The sequence below is a fragment of the Pleurodeles waltl genome, chromosome 12, assembly GCF_031143425.1.
Source record: "Pleurodeles waltl isolate 20211129_DDA chromosome 12, aPleWal1.hap1.20221129, whole genome shotgun sequence".
NCBI lineage: Eukaryota > Metazoa > Chordata > Amphibia > Caudata > Salamandridae > Pleurodeles > Pleurodeles waltl.
In genome coordinates, this window is record NC_090451.1 from 625,023,955 (window position 1) to 625,047,772 (window position 23,818).

At 40.6% G+C, this 23,818-nt stretch overlaps 1 protein-coding gene across 1 annotated transcript in view; it reads left to right on the forward strand.

Moving 5' to 3' along the window:
- The first annotated feature begins 2,410 nt into the window (after nucleotides 1-2,410).
- Nucleotides 2,411-23,818, forward strand: part of SMG5 (SMG5 nonsense mediated mRNA decay factor) — a 344,692-nt gene continuing 323,284 nt past the window's right edge. The window contains exons 1-2 of the mRNA XM_069218000.1: nucleotides 2,411-2,639; nucleotides 17,530-17,628. Coding sequence (XP_069074101.1) covers nucleotides 2,578-2,639; nucleotides 17,530-17,628 — 161 coding nt within the window. The 5' untranslated portion in view covers nucleotides 2,411-2,577. The remainder of the gene's footprint in view (nucleotides 2,640-17,529; nucleotides 17,629-23,818) is intronic.

A 23,818-nucleotide genomic window follows, 5' to 3' on the forward strand; every position in this document is an offset into this window, starting at 1 on the left:
AAGTACCTCTGAGGGTGGAGTTGTTCTTAATGTGGATCAGGAAGTGCATGTGTTCTGTGTTGTCGATAGTGTCTTGGGAGCTGGTGGTGACTTTGATGGTGTCCCTGTGTAGGATGGCGACCCAACAGGCATTGTAGATCAAATAAGCAGGCCATCTGGTACACAGAAGACCTCAGAGACACCAAATTCAACAGAACACAGCTAGAAAAAATGGAGAACCGGACACAACACCACTGGCAGAAAAACCTACGAGACTGCACTCAGACGCTATTCACCAGTAAATAAGAGAGACCAAGAAAAAAGCACTAGTGGACAGCATTGAAGGAAGCTCCAACGCCTACAAGTAGATCATCTTGATCATTAAGGAGTTCACCTCGCCCTCAGCCACTGTCAACAATATCGCAGTCACTATCTAACTTCTTCCATAGCAAAATCGCAAACATCTACAGCGCACACCGATCCAACCCTATAGAATTCGTTGCCAACCTACCCACCACCAACTAAGATGGACACCTGACCAGATGGACAACTATCACCAGAAACCACACAGTGGCAATCATGCGATCCACTCTGTGGCCCAATGGACCCATGTCCCCACTACATCTACAACCTGGGAACATCACCAGTCAGCACCAACCTGACTCACATCAACAACAACTACATCACATCCACCACTTTCCCGGATGAATGGAAACTTGAAAAAATCAATGCTTTCCTCAAGAAGCCCACAGCTGACCTGAATTAACTGATCAACTTCTGACCCAGCTGCCTGCTCCCCTATCCAGCCAAAGCAATTGAGAATGCCATCAACAAGCAACTCACAACCAAGGTCGAACTTCACCATCTTCTAGACAGCACTCAATCAAGATTCAGAAAGAACCACAGCATCAAAACAGGACTCATTGTGGTCACCCATGACATTTGAATCATCCTGGACTACATATACATGACACCGACTATTACAAGACATCACCATCATCTCCTACGCTTATGACACCCAACTCATTCTCTCCCTGACGAGCAAGACAACCATCAATAGAACCAACTTCAGCAACAGAGTGACCATGGTAGCAGAAAGAATTCAAATCATCGGCCTGCAGCTCAACCCCAAGAAAACAAAAGTACTGTTCTTCGGCAACAAGACTTCCCCATGGGACTCCACTTGGAGGCCGTCAGAGCTGCCCAACACCCACAGACCACACAAGCAATTTGGGGATCATCCTAGACTCTACGCTGGAATCTCCAAACAACCCCTAGACACAATTCCAGACCACCCATAAAACTGATGTAAGTCTCATACTTGACCACCCAGGCCACACCCACATCACACTGCACCTCAAGAAGTTTCACTGGCTGACTCCAAAGAGAGGAAACTGAAATCACCTTTATTTTTCAGGATAAGAGAGACGCAGTGGCCATGCAAAACTGACATTTTGGCATTACATGTGTCTTTCCAAATATTCTATAGTTGGAAACCGGATCCATTGACAGTAGGCTTTTTTTATTTTTGCAGTGCTGGGACAGCTTGAATTGTGCATTCCTTGAGTTCTCTATTATTTTGATAGTGCTTTGCAAGCAGCACCAACAAAGCATATATTGGATAGTTGCCACATACTGCCAAATCGCTATGGGTGCCAGTTTACCATTCTTGATGCCTATTGTTTTGCTATTGATGCCAATGTTGGTTTTTTCTACTATTGCTTTTTTTATGCACGTGCAGTGGATGCTTATGAACGTAGCAGTAGTCGTCTAACTTGGAAGTTGCACTCCGTGTTGTCTACGTCTTTTATTATTGTCGCCTGACAATTATAAAGGCACATTAGGCATCCTTTACCTGTTCGCTTGCTGTAGTTTTAAAGTAATGACAGTCCCTTTTTTACTTCTTTCAGAGTCAAGCTACTAACATCTGCCATTACGCATTATTACAACCGCAAGCTTCCGACACAAAAATGCGACAATGCATAAAGGAGTCGTGTATTGCAAAGGTGGCGGCCATAATGAAAAGGAGAATTATTTTTTGTATGAGACTGGACTTTTATATGGGAATGGACGAACTCAAAAAAGATGGCAAACTTTTATAATTTACTCCAAACTCTTCATGCCAAAGGTAAGCCAATGATTTAATGCACGTTTATTGCATTTAATATCATACTAAATCCAAATGAAAATAATTATACTGACAAAGTTATGAAAACAGTATCGCCAGGCTCTGCCTGACGAGCGTTCGGCTTTCGCTTAATAATATCCCCGGTTTACGCTGTCTTTGGATCTTTGGTTCCATCTGTCTGTCTTAATCTCATGTTGAAGCCTACTAGCTGCTGCTGCCGCGTCTGCTGCGATTTGGGCTACATTTGGTAGGACAGCTGCTTGTTTTCGGGTTTCTCTTCAAGGAAAATTGCACTTGTTTTACATTTCAGACCAGGCAACACTGGACTCTCGCGGGGTTTCGAAGGCGGCATAGTGATGGCGGAGGTCCGGTTGCTGGAGGCGGCGGAGGGCGGCTGCCGTGGTCTGGCTGGCCCGTGGAGTCTGAGCGTCGTGTGAAAGGAGATCCCAAAGAAGGGGGGAAGCCCCGCAATGAGTCAGGGGGCAGAGAGTGAGCCCGAAGCCAAGGCACTGCACACCAAGCGACTCTATCGGTAAGAGATATGGCAGGGAGGCTGAGGTTGACAGTTCAGGCTCTGCATACCTTGTCACTGCTGGAAAGACCCGGAGAGGTATAGGTAATGAACAACAACGTGCATCCGCGATATCGGCGGTGCCGTTTGGGGTTGCGGCAGTGTAGACAGCAAGTGGTGAACAATGGTGTGGTTTTTTAAATTCTTTGCTATAGGACTCCCGATTGCTGTTGGTTTACATGATTTAAATGGAGGGTCATTGGGGTGTTGCATGTTTTAGGACCTGTGATATAATTGCTTCTCTTTTGTTTGATGTTATTGATCTCTGCATCCTGGTAACTTCCTGCAGCATGAGGATGATGGAGATTTGTAGGGACTAAGCAGTACAACTTGGAAACTACATTAATGGACAAGGCACTTAATGTGCTGCATTTATATTTTTATTTAATAGAGGTTTTTTATGTTGATTATGTCTTTGTTTTATACTCTCAGTAATGATGAAAAGCCAAGTACATTTCTTGTAAGCGTTGGCCTTATGTAATAGCGAACGTGTTTTGCCATACACGAACACGCGCATAAGGTGGTCCTTGCAACACGAAAATCTGACAGCCACAATCTCGTGGCTTTGTCACGTGGAATTTCTGGACTCTTGCCTTTTCCCGACCTAATGAGCTCAGTGGTGCAAACCCGGGATTTTCATATTTGTTTGCGTGGTTGTGATTATTATGTACCCTAATCCAATTTAAATGCATTTCCTTCAGTTTGAATCCCTTATCAAAACTGTACGCCTATTTGTGATCCCACTAGGGTTAGTTATATAAGGTAATAATATTACTTCATATAAAGACAAACGCAGGTCGGTCTGCATGACCCCCATGGGAAATAATTGTGCTTTTGCTTAACACGTTTCACCATTTTAGTGTACTGTTACTAGTTCATCTGATTTCCAGATTTTAAAGATACCAGTACATCTAGTCGACTAGGCATCTAAGCTTACTGCCACGTGTTAAATTGCAATTGTGGACCAAATATTGGGAGGGGGGGTTATTAACAGGCAAACACTTTTGGCACTGGTAGCTCGCCGTTTTGGTATTTTTAATATACTTTGATATAGAAAGGTAAAAATATTAAAAAGGTATCCCAACGTGATTCAACTTATAAACGTTTACAAAAAAGAAAGCTGTCACTGATGTAATCTGAATTTGCTTAAAAATGAGGTAGAACATTTTATTGACAATAGGGAGTTTTTACCCCCCCAATTTAAGTTATTTAGAAGTATGTCAGAATCTTTCTCCTGCTGCAGACGCAATCCTGTCCCCAGGGGATTTACTCGGAACGGTAACGATATTTGGGCGAATGTTGGAACCATTTTAACACAGAATACCGAAATAAACAAATTAAAGGTGATCAGCTAATGTTTGCAAAGTGTCTTCTAGTGCTCCAGACCACACACGGTGCGTTTTTAAAGTAACGTGTGAGTCCCTCTGAGCAAGTTGCAAAACTCTTTTTTTTTAAAAATTATTTTGGTTGAAACGTACACATTATGTATCACATTTTGGAATATATTGCAAATGCAATACATTTGAAAGTGTGTGGCTAACGCAGCAACTTCCTAATTTCATTGTTACTGCCCATGGTTGAAGACCGAGAGATTTGTAGAATTGTCATGAATGGTACGGACCCCTTGCTGTATTTGTGTTCAAGCTACATATTTGTTTTCAGCTTACTTATTGTGAATTCTAAATAGAAACATTTCTCATTTTATATGTTGTTGTGTTTGCATGAGATATAATCTGCCATTAGTGTGGCATTGTGGTGCCTTCAGAGACCAGGTAGCTTAACAACTTAGTCCAAAGCATTGCAGGGCACACAGTCTCATTCAAACTGTAGAGATGTGCTGTGAGTTGTGTTATGGTATTCTTTTCAGATTACATGGCTGTGTTTTTATGTGACTGTATGAATATGATGTGTAGAGGATGAGGCTGAGGGTCTTTACCACTAGTCTGTGCCACATAAAGGATAGAAGCTATGCCCATTGCCTGGTGCGAAGTGTTGTGTATTCTTTTCTCAGCAGCAGGTGCTCTTGTGTTTGTGGCTAGGTCAAGTATATGGACCATTAATAGTCTGTTCTGGAGAATATTGGATCGTTCTGTCTGTGGTCTGTTGGATAGTGGTTTGTTATATAATTGCACGGGGCAACAAGGCTAAATCCACTTGAAGGAAGACTCTCCCTTTGTGCCGCTGGAAGGAGGATCAGTAACATCAGCATGTTATACCCAATCGGACCTTCATTGCAGTGAACCCCTAACGATAACAGCCCTGCTAGAAAGAGTCCCCACACTTGCCACTGATGGGCACATTCAGTATATGCAAGATTAAGGCTAATGTTACCAGCATTTCTTTGGCATACCCCTACTGTTAGTATCATTTTGAAACACTGTGCTCTCTGGGCTGTGTAGGTCAGATTTCTTGCAGACCGTGTATGAGTAGATATTTTTTGGGCTTTGTGTTTGCTACACCCGTAAAACTGTGTAGTATTGACACACAATGTGAATCTTGAACTTTGAGCTCTTTGGTGTAGGGTGCAAGTGGTCATGATAGATGGCTGAGTCGCAGTGTCTTATGCATTGAGCCAAAGTTTATGATTCAGTGTGTAAGCGACGTTATGCTTGAGGCCTTTTACGTTTGTTTTATTTCTCAGTTGTTATTTTTTGTGTGTGGGGTTGCTGGCTATGTGGTAATTCTGAGTTCTGTTGGATTTGTGGGATGTTTTGTGTGATGGTTTTTTGTTGTTGTCATTTTCCTGTATCTAGTGTATCAGGGAGATGTGACAGTGGACTAAAGAGTGTTTACTTTTCATATCTGAAATCAGTTTTTATTAATGTGATCTAAGGCATTATGTTGGCGAAGACTGTCATCTGTGAACCTGCCTTTTCAGGAATATTTTGTGTTAGAAGATTTGTATTGTGGCCTGTGTGGCATAACTCCGGTTGGGTGTATGTAGGTGTTCAGTTTCTTTTTGGCTTAACTTAGTGGCTGGTGCTGTTGGGAGTGATTCAATTGCCAACTGTACAATATTGCTACTCTGAGTTGTCAGCTGGGTTTTCCATTTGTTTTGAATATTGAAGCAGTCCCCTCGGTGACAATGTATATGTTATTTCGATGGGATAACCTTTATTTGGCTACAAAAACACTGAAAGAGGCCAGTTAATGATAGCTTCCCTTTTTACATGAAAAAATTTTTTTTTACTTCTTTTATACTCCGTTTTTAGACATCTGCCTTTTCTGTATGGTTACCCCAGGTTTTTTGCCTTTTGCTGAATTTAGAACTTTATGCAACTTACTAGGGGTGGGTGGAATGTTTCATTCCGCCTGTGGAATTTTGGTCACTCTGTTACTCACTAGCACATACTTCTGGCCAAATTCCTTTAATTGCCAAATGAACAAGTCCACAGTATGCAAAATTCCCAAAAATATTTTTAATTCCTTATGTGGGAAGAGTGAACACATCAAATTTCAGAGATAAACATGTTGGAAAAAATGAGCACATCAAAATTCAGAGACCTCCAACATGTGTTTCGTCCAACTGGACTTTTGCAAGGCTGTAACAAGGAAAAGATGAAATATCTTTACAAACAAATGGCTAATATATCTTGGACAATTCACACAAAACGCAATCTGTGTACAAGGACAAGAAAATTAGTTTTTGTGCGTGAAAATGTGTTTTATTCCAAGATTTCAAAAACATAGAAAGCTACAGAAGATTTTAGAATAAAGATACTCTCATGCTAGGTATGAGATAGATAACCCCTGCGAGTTGCTCAGAGTGGAGCAAGACGAAGATAAGGAAAGCGCACTTGTAAATAAAAAAACAGAAAGTACACCAGGTGTTTAGTAGTTATGTAAGTAAGAGCACTAAGTGGGCCATTCTATGTTGGACGCCGTAGACAATAATAGGTTTCCCAAAAGGAACTAAGTGCAGTGAATACACAGACCATGCAGTGGCCAGACAATTGTCAGGAAAGCACCAAAGAAGAAACACCCAAAAGGGATAAGTATGTAGGCAGGATGCTAAGTTCGGGGCTAACCAAACAGTCATCCCAACATTTAGATGCACATAGAGACCCCCAGGGTGTACAACAAGTATGTTGTACAAATATAACAAAGAAATATAGCAAAAAATTGGGAACAATTTCCCCCAAGCATACCAAATAACTGGATGAGTTACTGAGTCCAAAAGATGTCTCTATTCAAAGGGAAATCGTAGGTCCTGTATGACGACCAAGCTGTATAAGCCAAAATATCTGAGGTGTTATGAATTGTATGTAGCAGGGCCCTGATAAGCCCAAACACCTATGGAACAAAAAATAGATAAGGATACAAAACCCAAAACGAAGAACAACATGGGCGAAGACGCTCCACATGACAAGCACATGGAACCGCAACCTGCAAGGGAAAAACATCTAACCCAAAAAGAGAACTCTATATATACCAATATGCGGAGTGAGAGTAGGTAAGATTTAAGTAAAACCCCATTCCGCGATTTATAAAACAAGGAGTCAGGCCTCATGACACCGATATTACTGTTTAGAGCGGAGATCCACAGTAGTGGATCTACTATATCATGACTTATTATGCCTACAATTTCAGCCAGTGGGAGGGTCCAAAACGCTATGTAGCAACAGGGCTACATGTATAATGGTATGGTGATTTGAAGAAAAGATATACAAGAAAAATACAACAATAAACGGAATAAGTATCTAAAAAATAAGTCTATACCTAAAATCCCCCATGTAAAAATCTACCAAAAGTGAAACAACAAATTGCCGTTCCTATAAACAATAATAGTTGTAGTGCCCCTATAGGCTTCACCATTGTGTGTAAAAATGGGCTCCCCAAGTAATACAATGCGGTCAGAAATAGAGAGCGCCATATAGGCAACCGCCGAACCCCATAACGGCCCTTACCTGTGCTCTCAAAAGTCCCGAGAGTCAGGACAAACAAGCAAACAGCGCATGTGCGGTCTGAGTAAAATGACACAGCGCCGCGCCGCGTTAACAGATATGACGTGGGAGGCTGGAAATAAACATAAAAAGCGGACTTAATGAAAGTGGGGGAAGAAGAATAAAATGGAAACTGAGAAAAAAACATGGGGGCCATCTTTGACGATCTATCTGGTGCTATTAGTTCAATACAGGGCATTATTAGTATAGGAGAAACGTAAAAAACGAAAGTATTAAAATTAAAGGAGGATGACGTGGACAGCTGAAACAACTTTGACCCATCAATAATTACAAAGCAGCTGTTGCCTTGTACATCTTAATATGAAAATATAATGGTATTATAGTTATGCAGGAAAACTATTCTTAGCATCGGTAACCCAACTTGGTTGTGGTTTCCTCTCTTCATCTCTATTTTTATCTATATATCTGGCTTCCATTGTGTTTACGTCCCCATACCAATGCTAAGAATAGTTTTCCAGCATAACTATAATACCATTATATTTCCGTATTAAGATGTATAAGGCAACAGCTGCTTTGTAATTATTGATGGGTCAAAGTTGTTTCAGCTGTCCACGTCATCCTCCTTTAATTTTAATACTTTAGTTTTTCACGTTTCTCCTATACTAATAATGCCCTGTATTGAACTAATAGCACCAGATAGATCGTCAAAGATGGCCCCCATGGTTTTTTTCTCAGTTTCCGTTTTATTCTTCTTCCCCCACTTTCATTAAGTCCGCTTTTTATGTTTATTTCCAGCCTCCCACGTCTTATCTGTTAACGCGGCACTGTGTCATTTTACTCAGACCGCGCGCACGCCGTTTGCTTGTTTGTCCTGACTCTCGGGACTTTTGAGAGCACAGGTAAGGGCTGTTATGGGGTTCGGCGGTTGCCTATATGGCGCTCTCCATTTCTGACTGCATTGTATTACTTGGGGAGCCCATTTTAACACACAATAGTGAAGTCTATAGGGGCACTATGCCTATTATTGTTTATAGTAACGGCAATTTGTTGTTTCACTTTTGGGGGATTTTAGGTATAGACTTAGTTTTTAGATACTTATTCAGTTTATTGTTGTGTTTTTCCTGTATATCTTTTCTTCAAATCACCATACCATTATACATGTAGCCCTGTTGCTACATAGCGTTTTGGACCCTCCCACTGGCTGAAATTGTAGGCATAATAAGTCATGATATAGTAGATCCACTACTGTGGATCTCCGCTCTAAACAGTAATATCGGTGTCATGAGGCCTGACTCCTTGTTTTATAAATCGCAGAACGGGGTTTTACTTAAATCTTACCTACTCTCACTCCGCATATTGGTGTATATATAGAGTTCTCTTTTTGGGTTAGATGTTTTTCCCTTACAGGTTGCGGTTCCATGTGCTTGTCATGTGGAGGGTCTCCGCCCATGTTGTTCTTCGTTTTGGGTTTTGTATCCTTATCTATTTTTTGTTCCATAGGTGTTTGGGCTTATCAGGGCCCTGCTACATACAATTCCTAACACCTCGGATATTTTGGCTTATACAGCTTGATCGTCATACAGGACCTACGATTTCCCTTTGAATAGAGACATCTTTTGGACTCATTATCTCATCCAGTTATTTGGTATGCTTGGGGGAATTGTTCCCAATTTTTTGCTATATTTCTTTGTTATATTTGTACAACATACTTGTTGTACACCCTTGGGGTCTCTATGTGCATCTAAATGTTGGGATGACTGTTTTGTTAGCCCCGAACTTAGCATCCTGCCTACATACTTATCCCTTTTGGGTGTTTCTTCTTTGGTGCTTTCCTGAGAATTGTCTGGCCACTGCATGGTCTGTGTATTCACTGCACTTAGTTCCTTTTGGGAAACCTATTATTGTCTACGGCGTCCAACATAGAATGGCCCACTTAGTGCTCTTACTTGCATAACTACTAAACACCTGGTGTACTTTCTGTTTTTTTATTTACAAGTGCACTTTCCTTATCTTCGTCTTGCACCACTTTGGGCAACTCGCAGGGGTTATCTATCTCATACCTAGCATGAGAGTATCTTTATTCTAAAATCTTCTGTAGCTTTCTATGTTTTTGAAATCTTGGAATACAACACATATTTTCACGCACGAAAACTAATTTTCTTGTCCTTGTACACAGATTGCGTTTTGTGTGAATTGTCTAACATATATTAGCCCTTTGTTTGTAAAGAGATTTAATCTTTTCCTTGTTACAGCCTTGAAAAAGTCCGGTTGGACGAAACACGTATTGGCTGTCTCTGAATTTTGATGTGCTAATTTTTTCCAACATGGCTATCTCTGAAATTTGATGTGTTCACTCTTCCCACATAAGGAATTAAACATATTTTTTGGACTTTTGCATACTGTAGACTTGTTCATTTGGAGTGCCCTGGTACTTTTTGTTTTCATTTGTGTACACAGCACGACACAGAGGAGATATTTCGCGTTCCTTCTGGGTCTGTGCACCTTAATACCCTTGGTGGTTGGGTATTCTCACCAGGTCGGCACCCTTCTCATGACCTTGTTGTTTTCTCCTGGACTTTGTTGCTTTTTGTTACAGATATGCGATTTGGAGGCATCAACCACTTGCTTAGTTACTTCTATCCTTTAATTGCCACATGGTGGAATGCTTCTCCTTGTAAGGCTCTAGAAAATGCGAGCTGGTGAGCGCAAGCGAAAATTTGGCATATCCTAGTAAGATTTTTCCAACATGGGCGGTCGCGAGCAGTCAGAAAGCTGCTTCTAGAGTAGATTTTCTACTCAAGTGCCAGCAAAATCAACTCCAATGGCTGTGCAATCTTGCACAATGAGTGGCACGGCATCGCTCATTTTTCAGCACTGCTTGCACTACAAGTGCTAATTTGCAGTGCAAGCTTCATATTTTCCGCACATTGGCAGACTGCAGGTGAATCCTGCAGAATGTTTATGTATCTCAGCACTTCCACTCACCCCTACAGTTTACCCCTCCTAACCAGTAGTAAGGTGACTGTGCTCACCTTTTAAACTTGGTTGAATTGGCATGCTCCTGTTTGGTATATTCATCTTGTATTTAAGTCCATAGTATATGGTACAACATTTTCCAAAGCATCTAGAATCTAAATGCCAGTAGGGAAGTGCAGCTTCTACTGTGCCTTACACTATACTGGCTGTGCTACATGGCTTCATCCTACTGCTGCAGCCTGATTGCAACAGTGCAAAACATACATGGCAAACTGTCAAAAGAAACTCTTTTTGAGAGGTAAAAACACCCCTTTTAAGTATCAAGTCAACCCATGCAAGCCTCGTAGCCCATAAGGCAGGGTGCATGGTATGTAAAAGTGTGACACATAGAAACTCAACTTTACCATACAGTGACAAGGCCCTACACCTGTTTTTGCCTTAGCAGGCCTAGTTGTCCCATATAGAAAACCAGAGTGCAAATCAAAGTACTGATACTGTACCTTGTTAATGGGATCAGTTAGAAAAATAACAAAACTATTTTTAATAGTTTATTAAAACTAAATTTAATGCTCAAGGTGTATATTACAATAAATACTAAGGAAAAGTAACTTTAGAAAGTTATAGTATCCCTACCTGAAGCTCCAAGAGGCTAATTTGCATTAGTTGTCCCATTTCTCATAGTCAATGAATTAGCTTTGAATAGTTGTGAAATGCCTTCCAGGTGCAAACAGTTGGCAGACCTGAATAGGCAGAAATGACTTTTGTGAGTTCAGCAGAAATAAGCAGGGTAGGGGACAACACACTGTTGTCAGATCCTGCTTGACAGGTTTGAGCCACATGTGACACTTGGGGCACAATTGATAGGGGGAAAAATAAGCTGTCGCAGTTATTGTGGATCTTATGTATGGTGGCATGGTGGCTGAAGGGCCCTACATGTGTACTACCAGACTTCTGTTTCTGGGTTTGGTGTGAGTGCAGTCCGTGCTCCAGACTGTATTTTTATGTTAGACCCAATTTTGGGGTAAGATTGAAATGGGACAAGGGTAAATGGGGAGTAATTCCTGCGCAATTTGTTACAGGGCGAGGAGCAGGGATTTTTTTACCTGCTTGTCCCTAGAAGCTGAGCCAGAACAAATCGTGTTCGGTTTCTCTTTGATTTGTGTTAAAGTAACCACATTATTACTTGCAAAAAAGGGTAAGGAGGGCATTCAAGGCCATAGCCCGTTTGACAAGGCATATTAGGCAGCACATCGAAATTTGCAAAAAGCACTTAAGCCTATTCCGAGGGATAAGGTGCAAGTTAAGTGAGCAAGGAAGTTATACCAGGAAACCTTGGCGGAAAGAAAATTGGATATTCAGAAATCGGCTAGGGATGATCTAGAATCAGTATTAAAATTGAGGGACCAGCGCCGCTTCTGGGAAATAGTTAATTGCCCTTTATTCTCAGTCTAGAGACCAACGAAAATCGAATGTGGGATACCAGCAGAGACCTGGGTAGTGCATTGTGCAAAACTGTTTGAGTATGGAACTGGACTAGAGAGGCATGGCATGGATGAGTCGGGGAGTGATACTGTAGAACAAAGCTGCGGAGCTGCTTTGAGCAAATCTGTTGCTCACAAGGAGGTAGTGCTTGCCATAAAGTCTTCCCCACAAAGCACCAGGTCCAGATGGAGTAACTTTGGAATGTTTTTAAGGCCAATATAGATCTCTGCCCCCCCCCGAGTAAGTCTGTTACCCAATTTTTAAAATGGACAATAAGGCCGATCTGGGTTGCTACAGACCGATCTCCTTGCTGGATACCATCTTCTCTTAGGTCGGGTCCTTCTTGCACGATTACAGACATGGGTAGCGTCTAAACATTCTTTCACCTGTGCAATTTGGTTTCCGTCCAGGAGTAAGCACAGAAGAGCAGAGCTTAAATTTGGCCCTCCTGGTAGGGAAGTATGTTACTGCAAGGGGAGGGTCCTTACATCAAGCGTTATGGACCTCCCCTGCACTTTTTAGAACGATAACAATGCAAAATTATAGACCATTTGGATTCTATGGGGGTAGACTCAGCTTTATTAGATCTGCTGAAGAGAATGCATACAAATACCACCATTAGAATTTGCTTTGGTTCCAATGGAGAATGTACTAACCCAGTTAAATCAACTGGGCTGCATTTTAGCTCAGTTCCTATTTTCTCTATATATTAATTAATGGGCTAGATACACATTTGACCAAAGTTTGCAAAGATCTACCTGTTGTGGGTTGGTGCCTGCTTTAGCCAAATGTCACCGTACATATAGCACAGACAGCAAATGGGCTACAGTGTCTTCTGGAATCTTTTACTGAGTTCATGGGTAACCCAGACTTGAAGGTAAAGTTGATAAAGTTTTTAGGATGGTTGTGGTCCCTAAATCAACCCCATGTAGGTTACATATGGTTAAAGGGGTAACCATCAATAGTTTAAAATTTAAATTATCTGTGTGTACCCTTTGATGCTGCTTTAAACTGGTCCTATTTACTCAAGGTCAGGGCGCACCAACTCCAGGGTGCTGTGTAAGCAATTTTTCGTTTCTCTGCTAGATTGGGTGCAAAATCAGTGAAAGAAACATTACTGTTGTATAAGAGCAAATGCATTCCGGTGTGGCTTTATGGAACAGGGGTGTGGGGAGATGTAAATATTAACACTTTACAGACTATTGAAAATAGATTTATAATCCATATCATCCACACTCCTTCTTCACTAGCATCATTTATTGGCCATCATGAATTGGGTTTAGGTTATCTAATGGACGTGATACAACTAGCACTTTTACTTTTGTGGACAAAGATTTGGTCCACTCCAGAGGCAGTCTTTTCTAGAATGATTGTTAGATTGCCTCAGTTTGGATGGCATGGAAAGAATTCCCTGGCTGATGTATATTAAACTCTTGTTTAAGAGAATAGATCAGGGTGATTTGTTCGCTAACCTCACAGTATGTACGTCCACACCAAAGAGAGTTAAATCACTTTTCTTAGATAATGCACAAACACAAAGGCTCTTAAAAGAAATGGGTAGGTGGACAGGAAGGGCCTATTTAGAGTTGGCTCTGTCTGGCAGTGTGAAGCCGTATCTTGTGCTTGTTGGGAATCCACAATATAGATTTTACCTGACTAGGTTCAGGTTGACCACTATCCATTTCTTATGCGCTTTTCCTAGCTACGGATCATTGCCCAGATATCCTTGTGATAACAACACTTTTCAATGCACTATTCACTTTACCCTCTTTTGCCTATCATACGCCAACCCAAGAAAGATGTTTTTATTCCCGGTTTGGAAAGAAACTAACATTAGGCAACACTGGAGAACTCTTTTTTTTTTTTCAACAATTGGAGTTGCCAGAGGTATGTTTTTGCAGTACTAAATTTTTATAAGAAGTGCTTTGGGCATTAGAGACAGATACGCACAGTGGCCTCTCATTTTTTTTCAAATTCGCTCAATATTGTGGGTACTTGAAATAAAGGTGATTTTGAGCAGTGCTATTTATTTACTTATATAGTTAAAATGAAAAAAGAGGAAATGCATTTCTAAAAAAGGTTAACACTTTCTTGATATTGTACTGTTTGATGAGAAAATGCCCATTCTCAAATTTTTGTATTATACCTGATTTAACAAATTATTAAATTATCCGGTTTTGGCCTTGTGATGGTAAATTTCAAACAAAACAATCTCCAAGATTATGAACCCTTGGGGCTCCAAAATAGGAGGTGAATAGTTTATTTTTTTTTTGTTAGATTAAAGTTAAGTATTTTTAACATCAAACACCCCTTCCTTTGATAGGCTCTGAGAGTAGAAAACATGTGTTTCTTACGATCACATGTTGGTATAGGTGATTTGTTATGGCACTAGTCACTTTATTAAGCATTTACAGCTGATGAATAGAACGAATTGTTTAACCTTTATATTTATTGACTTTTAAATGTACTTTTATGGTTACATAATTGAAATAGTTATTTGAAAGAAAGATAGTGTTAGATATGGGAAGATACTATGATTACCATAGTACACTTCCTCTACACTCTACCAGCTCTCGGGTCCCAAATGTAGTGTGGCCGAAGATTTCACCATCTTGAAAACTCCCTGAGACAATACATTTTAGCCTTCTTTGCAGCAATGCAAATACGAAGTGCGACAAAGTGGGAAGGCTTATTCTCGGGAACCTTTACTCAATTGTTTAGGGCATGCGCAGGCGTCAACCCTATCTACTAGCTAGTGTCTGCCATAAATGTACTAAAGTTATACAAAAGATTGATGAATAGAATCCCTGAATTAAACTAATCCAGTGGCAATTACTCAGGGGAGGAGGGAACCTGAATCCATTGTTCTTTTGCAATTCATGCTACCTCAGTTTGGACCCAGCCATATGCAAATCAGTCTTGACCCTGCTCCAGTGGGATCACTCCCACCTGAACTGTCGGACCAGGTCCTCCCTGACCCAGAACAGAAGCAACCAATGACAGGTTTCGCCCTAGCTAAGAGTAAATAGAGCAGGCAAAAACGTGGTATCTCTGGACATCCCCTTCTGAACAAACAATGTCTGCACCTGTGGTAGAGTAGTGGACTTGTTGTACTGATTTCAGAGGAGCCCTATAAAACTGGACCTGTTTCCTTTGATCCCAGGACAAAGAAGTGGGCTCTAGGTGGATCTGTTGACCTTCTTTGTGGCTACAATGAGACAGCAAACTGCAAGAGGCCTTGTCCTCGAAATACCCAACTGACCAGAGGCAACTGGGCCTGGCCTGGATCCTGCTGTTGGCCTCTGCTTTGCACCCTGTGAGTCTCTAAGTGGGTCCTTCGGGGCTTTATAAGTGTCTCCTGAAGGGGATTGGAACTTAAAGAAAAAAATCTTAGACCAGACAAACATGGTTCTTGTATCTGACCTGCATTCCACAGCAGTCAGCCTGAAATTGCAACTCGTTTCTGGGCTTCTGCAACCATAGACCACTATTGGTGTTTTTGTGCCTTTTGGTGCTATTTTCCCCTAAATTCTTAAAAAATAAATTTTGGTTCCCCTGACTGGGTTTTTATAATTATATTTCATTCTCATCTATTTTTCTAATTTGGTTTGGGATTTTTATTGTTTTGCATTTTGCTTTTATTACTGTTTATGTAATTCAAAAATACATTACACATTGCTCTCAGTGAAGCCTTTCTGCTTTGTGACATAGCTCCCGAGGATTGACCTCAGGTTAAATTAGTGAGTTTGTGGGTTCATCCTGACCAGGATTGTGATTATTCCTTAATGTGGGTAGTCCACCACCCCTTAGGCAATCGATTCCTTATAGAAAGCATACTCTGAAACACCACCAGTAAAACAGCATTGAAACTGGATTAGTTTGCTATATGTGTCACTTCCTTAGGTGGTTCAGTGACTTCTTTATCCACTGTGCGCTCATAATCTGCAATGCATGTGAGTGCTGCGTAAGTCTTTTTTCATATTGCCTCGTGGTTTGCTGCTGGTAGGGTTCAGTGGGACAAGACTGCTGCATTTCTGAAAGAAATTTATTAATTCCTGTTCCCCACCTCCTTGTCTATGGCTCACTGGCCTTGTGAAGGCATAGTGATTGCAGAAAGTGCTAGTGAAATAGGAAACATCTTAAGATAGCTAATTATTTGGCTCTTCTAATTGGAGTGTGACTGACTGCTAGAAAGCAATCAGAAAATAATCCGACATGTGACATGCCTCCTTTACCTCAGCAAGTGAGGGAATGGGTAGAAATAGGGAGTGGTGTAGGTAGGCAGAGAAAGTGATCTCCCAGCAAGTGAATGCCCCTGGAAGTTTAGGATTTGGAGTCACTGGCAGAGTAACAACTGGTAGTGTGATGAGATATCAAGTTCCTGAGCGCTGGTTCAATTTGTCTGGGTTGGTGGAAGTGGTAGGCTTTCAGAGGGATACATCGCAGGGGCAACAGAGGGGGAATGGACATCCTGCTTCCAAGGAGCCAGGACAATCCTGTTGAAAGTGTGTACCTAGCCAAAGCCCATCCTCTCAAGCAATGCCAAGAGTCCATTCTAATGAACCAAAGGAGTCCAGTGCCAAATATACTGCAGGTTCCCTCACCCTGTGACCTCACATCAGTCACCTTAACTGCCAGAGGTTATGACTCGTGGACAGTCTACGACATTAAACTGGACTGGTTAGGGAGTGTGTGTCGGAGGTGGGAGGGTTCAACAATGCGCCAGGTGATTCGCCATAACCCTGTCCAGTAGTTTCGCTTTATAACTGAGCAATAGCAGCCTATAGGAAGTGCATTGGCGCCTCAGGGAGCTTGCCCTTCTACCTTGATCATAAAACATACCTGCTGTATCACCTTTCTCTTGGCACATTGAAAAATTCTGGAGGTTGGCCATTGGTGCCAGTCTATCTACCAGATCTTAACTTGAGGGGGCTTGTAACACCATAGCAGCCCCCTCCAACTAAATGTGTACATACCCTGAAAACCAAAATGTCTGGATGCCATAAAATAGTGGCTAGCACCACTTTACAAAAATGCTAAAAAATATGTAAGTTTTATCACTTTTGGCTCATGATTTGAATGGTGCACAACCCTGCTTGCCTAACTGTGGATTTTTGTTGTGTGCTTAATTTCAACCATGACTTCAGGGGTTGGTATTTTTGAAAGACTGGGCATTTAGAATATACAAACTTTCCACACTTGACTGCTAATGTATGGCGTTTGTGAACTTTGATGCACCACTTGATTCTGATAAGTATATTACTAATAATTTGACTTCTGGTATTTCCTTTCTGTTGGATGTCATGTTTATTGTTATGGCAGTGCAAAATGCAGAAACTCGGGCACCAAATATGGTAAGAAGTAGCAACTGGACTGCTGTAGCACAGTGGTGAAAGAAGGCTTAATCTCTGCCTTCTCATTCTCTTAAAAAATCTAACTCTGTTACTGGTTAACTCATACATGTTTTGGTCTGCTTTTTCCTGTGGCAGGGCTGTGGTGGAAGCTGTGCACAGACTAGATCTTATCCTTTGTAACAAAACTGCCTACCAAGAGGTGTTCAAGCCTGACAACATCAGTCTGAGAAACAAGTAAGTAGTATAGGTACACTGCTCCCTTTGAATTTCATATTGGTTGTGCTCTAAACCTTTTCACTGTGAGCAATTCAGATCTTTCAGTAAGAAACTCCATGTATTCTTTACACAAATATAGCAGTAGCACCAGGTTCTCAGTCTCCACCCTGGACTTCAACAACAAATTTGTGTGCGTAAGGTGCTAGATCTGGATATGGAATTTTTATTTTTATTTTCTAGTGATGTATTAGTGTTCCTGTGGTCATAAATGTTGTAGACACATCAACTAAATGTTTAAAATATCAACATAACCGTATGTTATTGGAAGGTAAGCAGTGTAGTTCACAAGCCAGTCAGTTTTTAGAATAGAAGACTATATTTAAGTGTGCATATTGAAATTATATTTCGCCAGCGCTTTTGTAAAAGTTGTGGTGCTTGAAAGTTATTTTTTCAACATATCGTAAGAATTTCACCATGCCAGTAGCACACATAGCTTGCTGTCTACCAGTCACTCCTGCAGTACGCATAAAGTGTGAGTTAGATTTTTTGTGTACTCTTTGATTTTAGAAGTACCTCGTGTTAGGAAGTCAAAGCTTAATTCATCAGTTTAATCCTTTCCAGTTTAAGCAGCACCACTGTTAGATGCTTTGTGTACTTGCAGGATGTTCATATGTTTCTGATGTGTAAATACTGTGGCGCCAGAATTTAATGGCAGATGATCTGGCATGTCTAAGCTTCATGCACACAAGAATTTTCTTTTCTTTTTTGTCTTGTCAAGAGCCAGACATGTTTCTGCTGTTTAACCTGAATTAATGTTTTGCATCCTTCCTTAGTCTGTAAGGGTGGTATAGATTACCTAAATTCACTTGGTTGGGTGCATTATCTTTGAAAGGGAGAGCATTCATGATTAGGCAGCAGTGTTATGTCACTTGACAATTTAATTATCTTAGTCCTTAAAGTACACTTTGAGAATCTTTGTATCCCTGGTTGATGTTTCGAATTCCTTTGTGCTTAGCATGCTTCCATGGTTAAACATTAAACAAAAATTTATAGCCCCTTCATTTTAACTGCGTTTGAGGTGACATGCTTGAGTGACACATTTTTCATGTTAAGTACTCTTTATTTTGTCAGCGCTGACAATTGTGGATGTTGATTATTTGCTAATGGATGGAGTTAACTACTTGTCAGGAACCCAGCCTCTAAAAATCTTATGCTATTAATTCAGCTAAGAGGAACAAGATGGTAGATCCCAGGGAAACATGGTAAACTTGACTGTATGATAGTAAGCAATATACTGTCAGTAGAGGATATCACCAGTTTATTAGTTCAATATAAATAACGTAGTATAAACAAGATGCTGGGTAGTATCAGTGTATTATGTAATATAGGACCACAATCACCACCCTCCTGAGTCAGTGTGGCCTGGATTGGCCAAGTGGAAAAATTGTCCCAAAGTAATAAAACATGCATTAAACCCATGGAGGAAATATGGCTGTAAATAGTGAAAATCCCAAAAGAGAAGTGCAAGGAAACAAAAAAGAAAACAAAAAAGGTGGTTTCAAGTTGTTCATTTGGGTCAAGCGCTATGACAACTCCTTGCAGTCGCGAGCAGCCAGATTTACATGGATGTGTTTTTTTTGTCAGTGGGGAAAAAGATTTCAAAATGTTATTATTTATTTTATGGAAAAGTATCTATTTATTTTTGGGGTTTGCAGCTTACAAAAAAACCCTGGACAAAAGATTGTGATTTATGATTAAAATCAGGATTTCATGTGCAGTGAACCACCTCTAGCGTTCATTTCGGGATCAGCTCCTTGTGGTATCCTTCCATCTGCCAGTGTTCTGTGCAAATTGCTTCTCACAGTATGAATTACGATGTTCTATTGCAATGATGGCGGGAAAATCCCCCTTCCACTGCCAATCATATTTGAGAACGGCAGAGATCTACAAAAGTCCTAACCCTTTCAAACTCACCCAGCTACTTTTTAAAATGCTTTCTTCTCTAAAACTAGCAAACAAATATACATTAAATGAATGAAAGCTTGCTTTCCAAGTGAAGTTCTAAGTGGATGCCCAATTTGGTTTTAATTCATTCCACGTTTTTTTATCTAGGTACAAACAACATTTTCTCTGGGAGCTAAAACGGGAAAACGAACTTGTTGTACCACCCCACCAGCACCCTTTAACTTTCTTCTCTCTGAACGGCTCCTCCTTAAAAAAAAAAAAAAGAAAAAAAAAAAAAAAAAAAATATATATATATATATATACATACACTTGCTTGGCCAAATTTATGCAGCTAAATGAATGCCGTTTTTGATGCAGATCCGTTGATGGATTCGAAAGTTATAAGTGAATCAAAAAATTATTTTTTAATGGAAGATTGATTATTTAATGGAAAGTGTGGCTTAACCAGAACTACGGTGGCAGTTGCCACTGTGTAATATGTATGTACATAAATATTATTCGAGGTGTGCTAGTTTTGATTTGGTGTAAACCTGTTTAGTAGTTTTTGAGAGACCATCATTTCAAAAAGGATAAACACTTTCATATGTTTCTGCCATTTAAAAGTGCTTCTATGATTCGTTGCTGTAATTCTTGAATGATTTTTTTTTTTGACAAACAACCCCTGAAGTGTTTTTTGTTTTTTATGTTTTGTTTGAAGGGCTTTGTAGAATAATTTTTTTTTTTTTTTTTTTTGGCTGTATCAATTCAGATTTTGTAAAATAATTCAGTAGTTGCGTGCTGGGGGGAACAATATGCAAGTGGTGTCTAACCTTGGAGGAATGCTGGCAAAGAAGGTCTCAAAGGCATTGAAAACTGGAGTACAACTCTAGGAAAAAAATCATAAAACATAATGTGACTGAACACCCTGCCACAGTAACTTTGTTAATCTTCCATTCTAAGAAAAAATGGGAAAACCTGATTAGATTTGCAAATAGGAGCAGCATAGAATTAATCAAGGTGTAGAGCCAAAAGTACGGTATTCAGGGTATTCCGAGGTGCGGGGAGTCTGAGTTGGGGGTTGGTGGGTGTTGTGCAGCAGAAGTGTGACTCCTGTGTTTGATTGGGTGTAGGGCCTGGCTGCAGTCCAGGCTCTGCAGCCAAAAACCACCGTGTACAACCAAAGGTTGTGCACACTGGGTTTTGGGAATAAACTTCATTGTTAAAAGAATCCTCCCATGAAAGACGCTGAAAAGCACTGTTAAAACGGAGGCTAAATTCCTAAACTCACTGAAATTTAACTGCTATAGTTTGCAGCACACTGTGCCGGCCATACTCAAAAATACATTTACCTGTGGCACAGGGAAAACATGGTGGAAAACATTAGGTATTGTGGTTGTTGGGTATGCTAGTGCCCCAAGCCATTGCTGACATTTCTCAGTGATCTTTGTGTTTGAGCCAGAACTCCTTTCCTAACTATATTTTTTCAAGGATATATCTCTATGTCCAGTAACGTTTCACGCCTTGAAGTGTCCCCCCAAACCCCCCATGTTTGTTTTATTTATAGATATATATATATAGATATATATATATATATACACACACATACACACATACATACAGGGGCGGCTCCTCCAGAAGGGCAGAGGAGCGCAACCCCCCCCCCCCCCCCCCCCCCCACCGCCATCAGCTGTAAACCTTTTTCCCCAAAAATAATGATCAAACTGGGTTTATGGGCTGGAGAGAGAGGCTCCCAGTCTGCCTTAGAGCACCCTGTCTGGGCGCTCACAGCCAATCCTAACACTGATCTAAGCAGAGTCAGGATTGGCGCAGGGCAGGCTGGGAGTGTGTTTCTTCCTGCAGCGACACTGGAAAAGGCAGATGAGCGGCGGTAAGTGTTATTTTTAATTACTATTTTTTTTTTTTTATTTAGCCCCCCCGCCCCCTGTGCGTGAGCCGCCCCTTTCAATTAGAGCGAGCTATGCGCGTGTATATATAACACCTAAAGTGATTACACAATGTTGATTGCCTCTGGTCAGTTATAATTGAGTTAGACTTCCCATAGATATATAGTTTGTTAACAAAGGTTCAAATGATATTTTCACCCAAGTATAACCTCAATTTAAGGGTAAAAAAAACCATTGAGATTCATCTGTTCTAGTTGACTGACCTAGCTGTAGCTTGCGCCCCGCCATGCACTTCCTACGACCTCCCATATTAAATCACTAATGACCTCTTCAGTAACATCATTGACATCACCTCAAGGGTGTGAAATTTTACAAAATATTTACTTGTGCATTGGACAGGGTGCTTCATAAATCTACTTGTCCAGCAAAGTAGGAAAAAAAAATCCAATTCTCCCTTAAGTGCCACGTACCGCAGCGATAAATTATGGCAGTAATCTCTATAGAAGGTCTCTGATAATAGCTGTTTGATTTTGCCAGGGCTCATACTATAGTAGAATTTGAATTCTAGCAATTCCCGTATTTTGACACCTTTTTACAGCTCTACACACTAAGGTTGGAGGTAGCATCAAGCAGTAGTTCCAGAGTTGGAATGTGCTTTGGAGTCTATGCAAACCTACTACTTTCAGATTTTAGGGTTTTTCACCAGCTCTTCTCTAATCTTGTCATATACTGAGAGAGGTTGTATATTTGCTCCTGACAAGGGGAGAAGTAAAACTTCTTCCAGGGTTAGGGAAAGGTGGTTGGGGGAAAGTGAACTTGTAAATGCTCAACAGATTTTTGCTTGAGCAAAATTTTATTCTGCTAAAATGCAATCGACAAATATTTTCTGGAAGTACAATTTCCTGGCCTACATCTGTAAATTATTGTGATTACATGAAAGCTGTAAATCTTCACTAATTTAAGGGCATATACCATAGATTCACTTTAGTGACTTTATTTTACTTAAGCATTGTGCCTCAAATGAGGATTTGTATTAACCAAGACCTTTTGTTTTCATTAAAAAGTCTATCTCTCTTTATCTTTAGTCTGGCTTTTCGGTTAGTGAAAGCATTCTGTTCGTTCACAAGGATCATATCTGCGCACAAAATAGGTGTGTTCAGTGCCAGGGACTAATGTGGCAATGTGTGTTTTACGAGACCACAAAATATTATTGCTTTTTGCCAGTGTTTGTTATTATGATGACGGCCTAGCAGCTCCCACAACAATAATGTTTTACAAAACCCATGTAAAAACATGACAAGTGTTGACAAAACCAAAAGGCTGACCACCAATGTCAGACCTATTGGATCTGTCAAAGATTGTCTATTTCCATGTTTCCCATAAACTTTCTGAAACTGGTTACACTGATTTCCCAACTTGATTATTTTTCTAATGCAAACATGCATTAACACATTTTACTTGATGATGCTTCAAAGAAACTGTTCATAATATTTCATAGTTGTTTTGCATAACCTTTGTTTCCTAGTTGCATTTTGTGTGACCCTTTATTTGGAAAACAAAGTCTCACCAATCTTGCTTTCAAGTTTCTGCATACATTTGCATCTAATCTGAGTGCTTTCTGGGAACGTTATTCGTAGCGTCATATTGTTAAACTTTGCAAACGTGTGTGCACATTTTCATACTGGGACCACTGCCAGCAGTGCAGTCCGAGCTTACAACATTTCCTTAGAGCACTCACCCTAATAATAAATACAAGTTCGAACACTATTGTCATTTGGGCACAAATATTTCCTTAATAGCAGACAATGCCCTTTCCTGATCCATAATGTGGAACTGTAAACTGGCAGTCAAAGGGTTTGTGGGGCGGGGGTGTGCCTACTTGTCCCAAGTATAAACTAAACATGAAAACTTGTTGTCCTTGACCTCAAACAATATGCCCTGCCAGGCAGGCTATAGGAATTCCATACCTGTGCACATATGACATCCCAAATGACATAAGTGATGACTTCACTTTTACTTAATCCACCACTGATAATCAATTTACTCCACTAACCAGTACAGCCTTTGAAACATGTAAATACATTCTAAATGGACCAGGATCATATAAAGCAGCAAATACTTTAGTCCACTCTCACTAGACACACAATCCCCATTAGGTGGGCAAGCCCCTATTGCGCAGAGCCTTCACAAAGGTTCAGATTCAACAACCTCCACATACTCAAGCTTCATTAGGTGCCAAAGCTACTACTAAACAGGACCTTCACCCTGTGCGAAACCCTTCACAGAGAACCTACTTCCCCCTTGATACCCAAGCCCCTTCAGGTGGTCGGCCCCCTACTATGTACAGCCTCTGCCCTGAG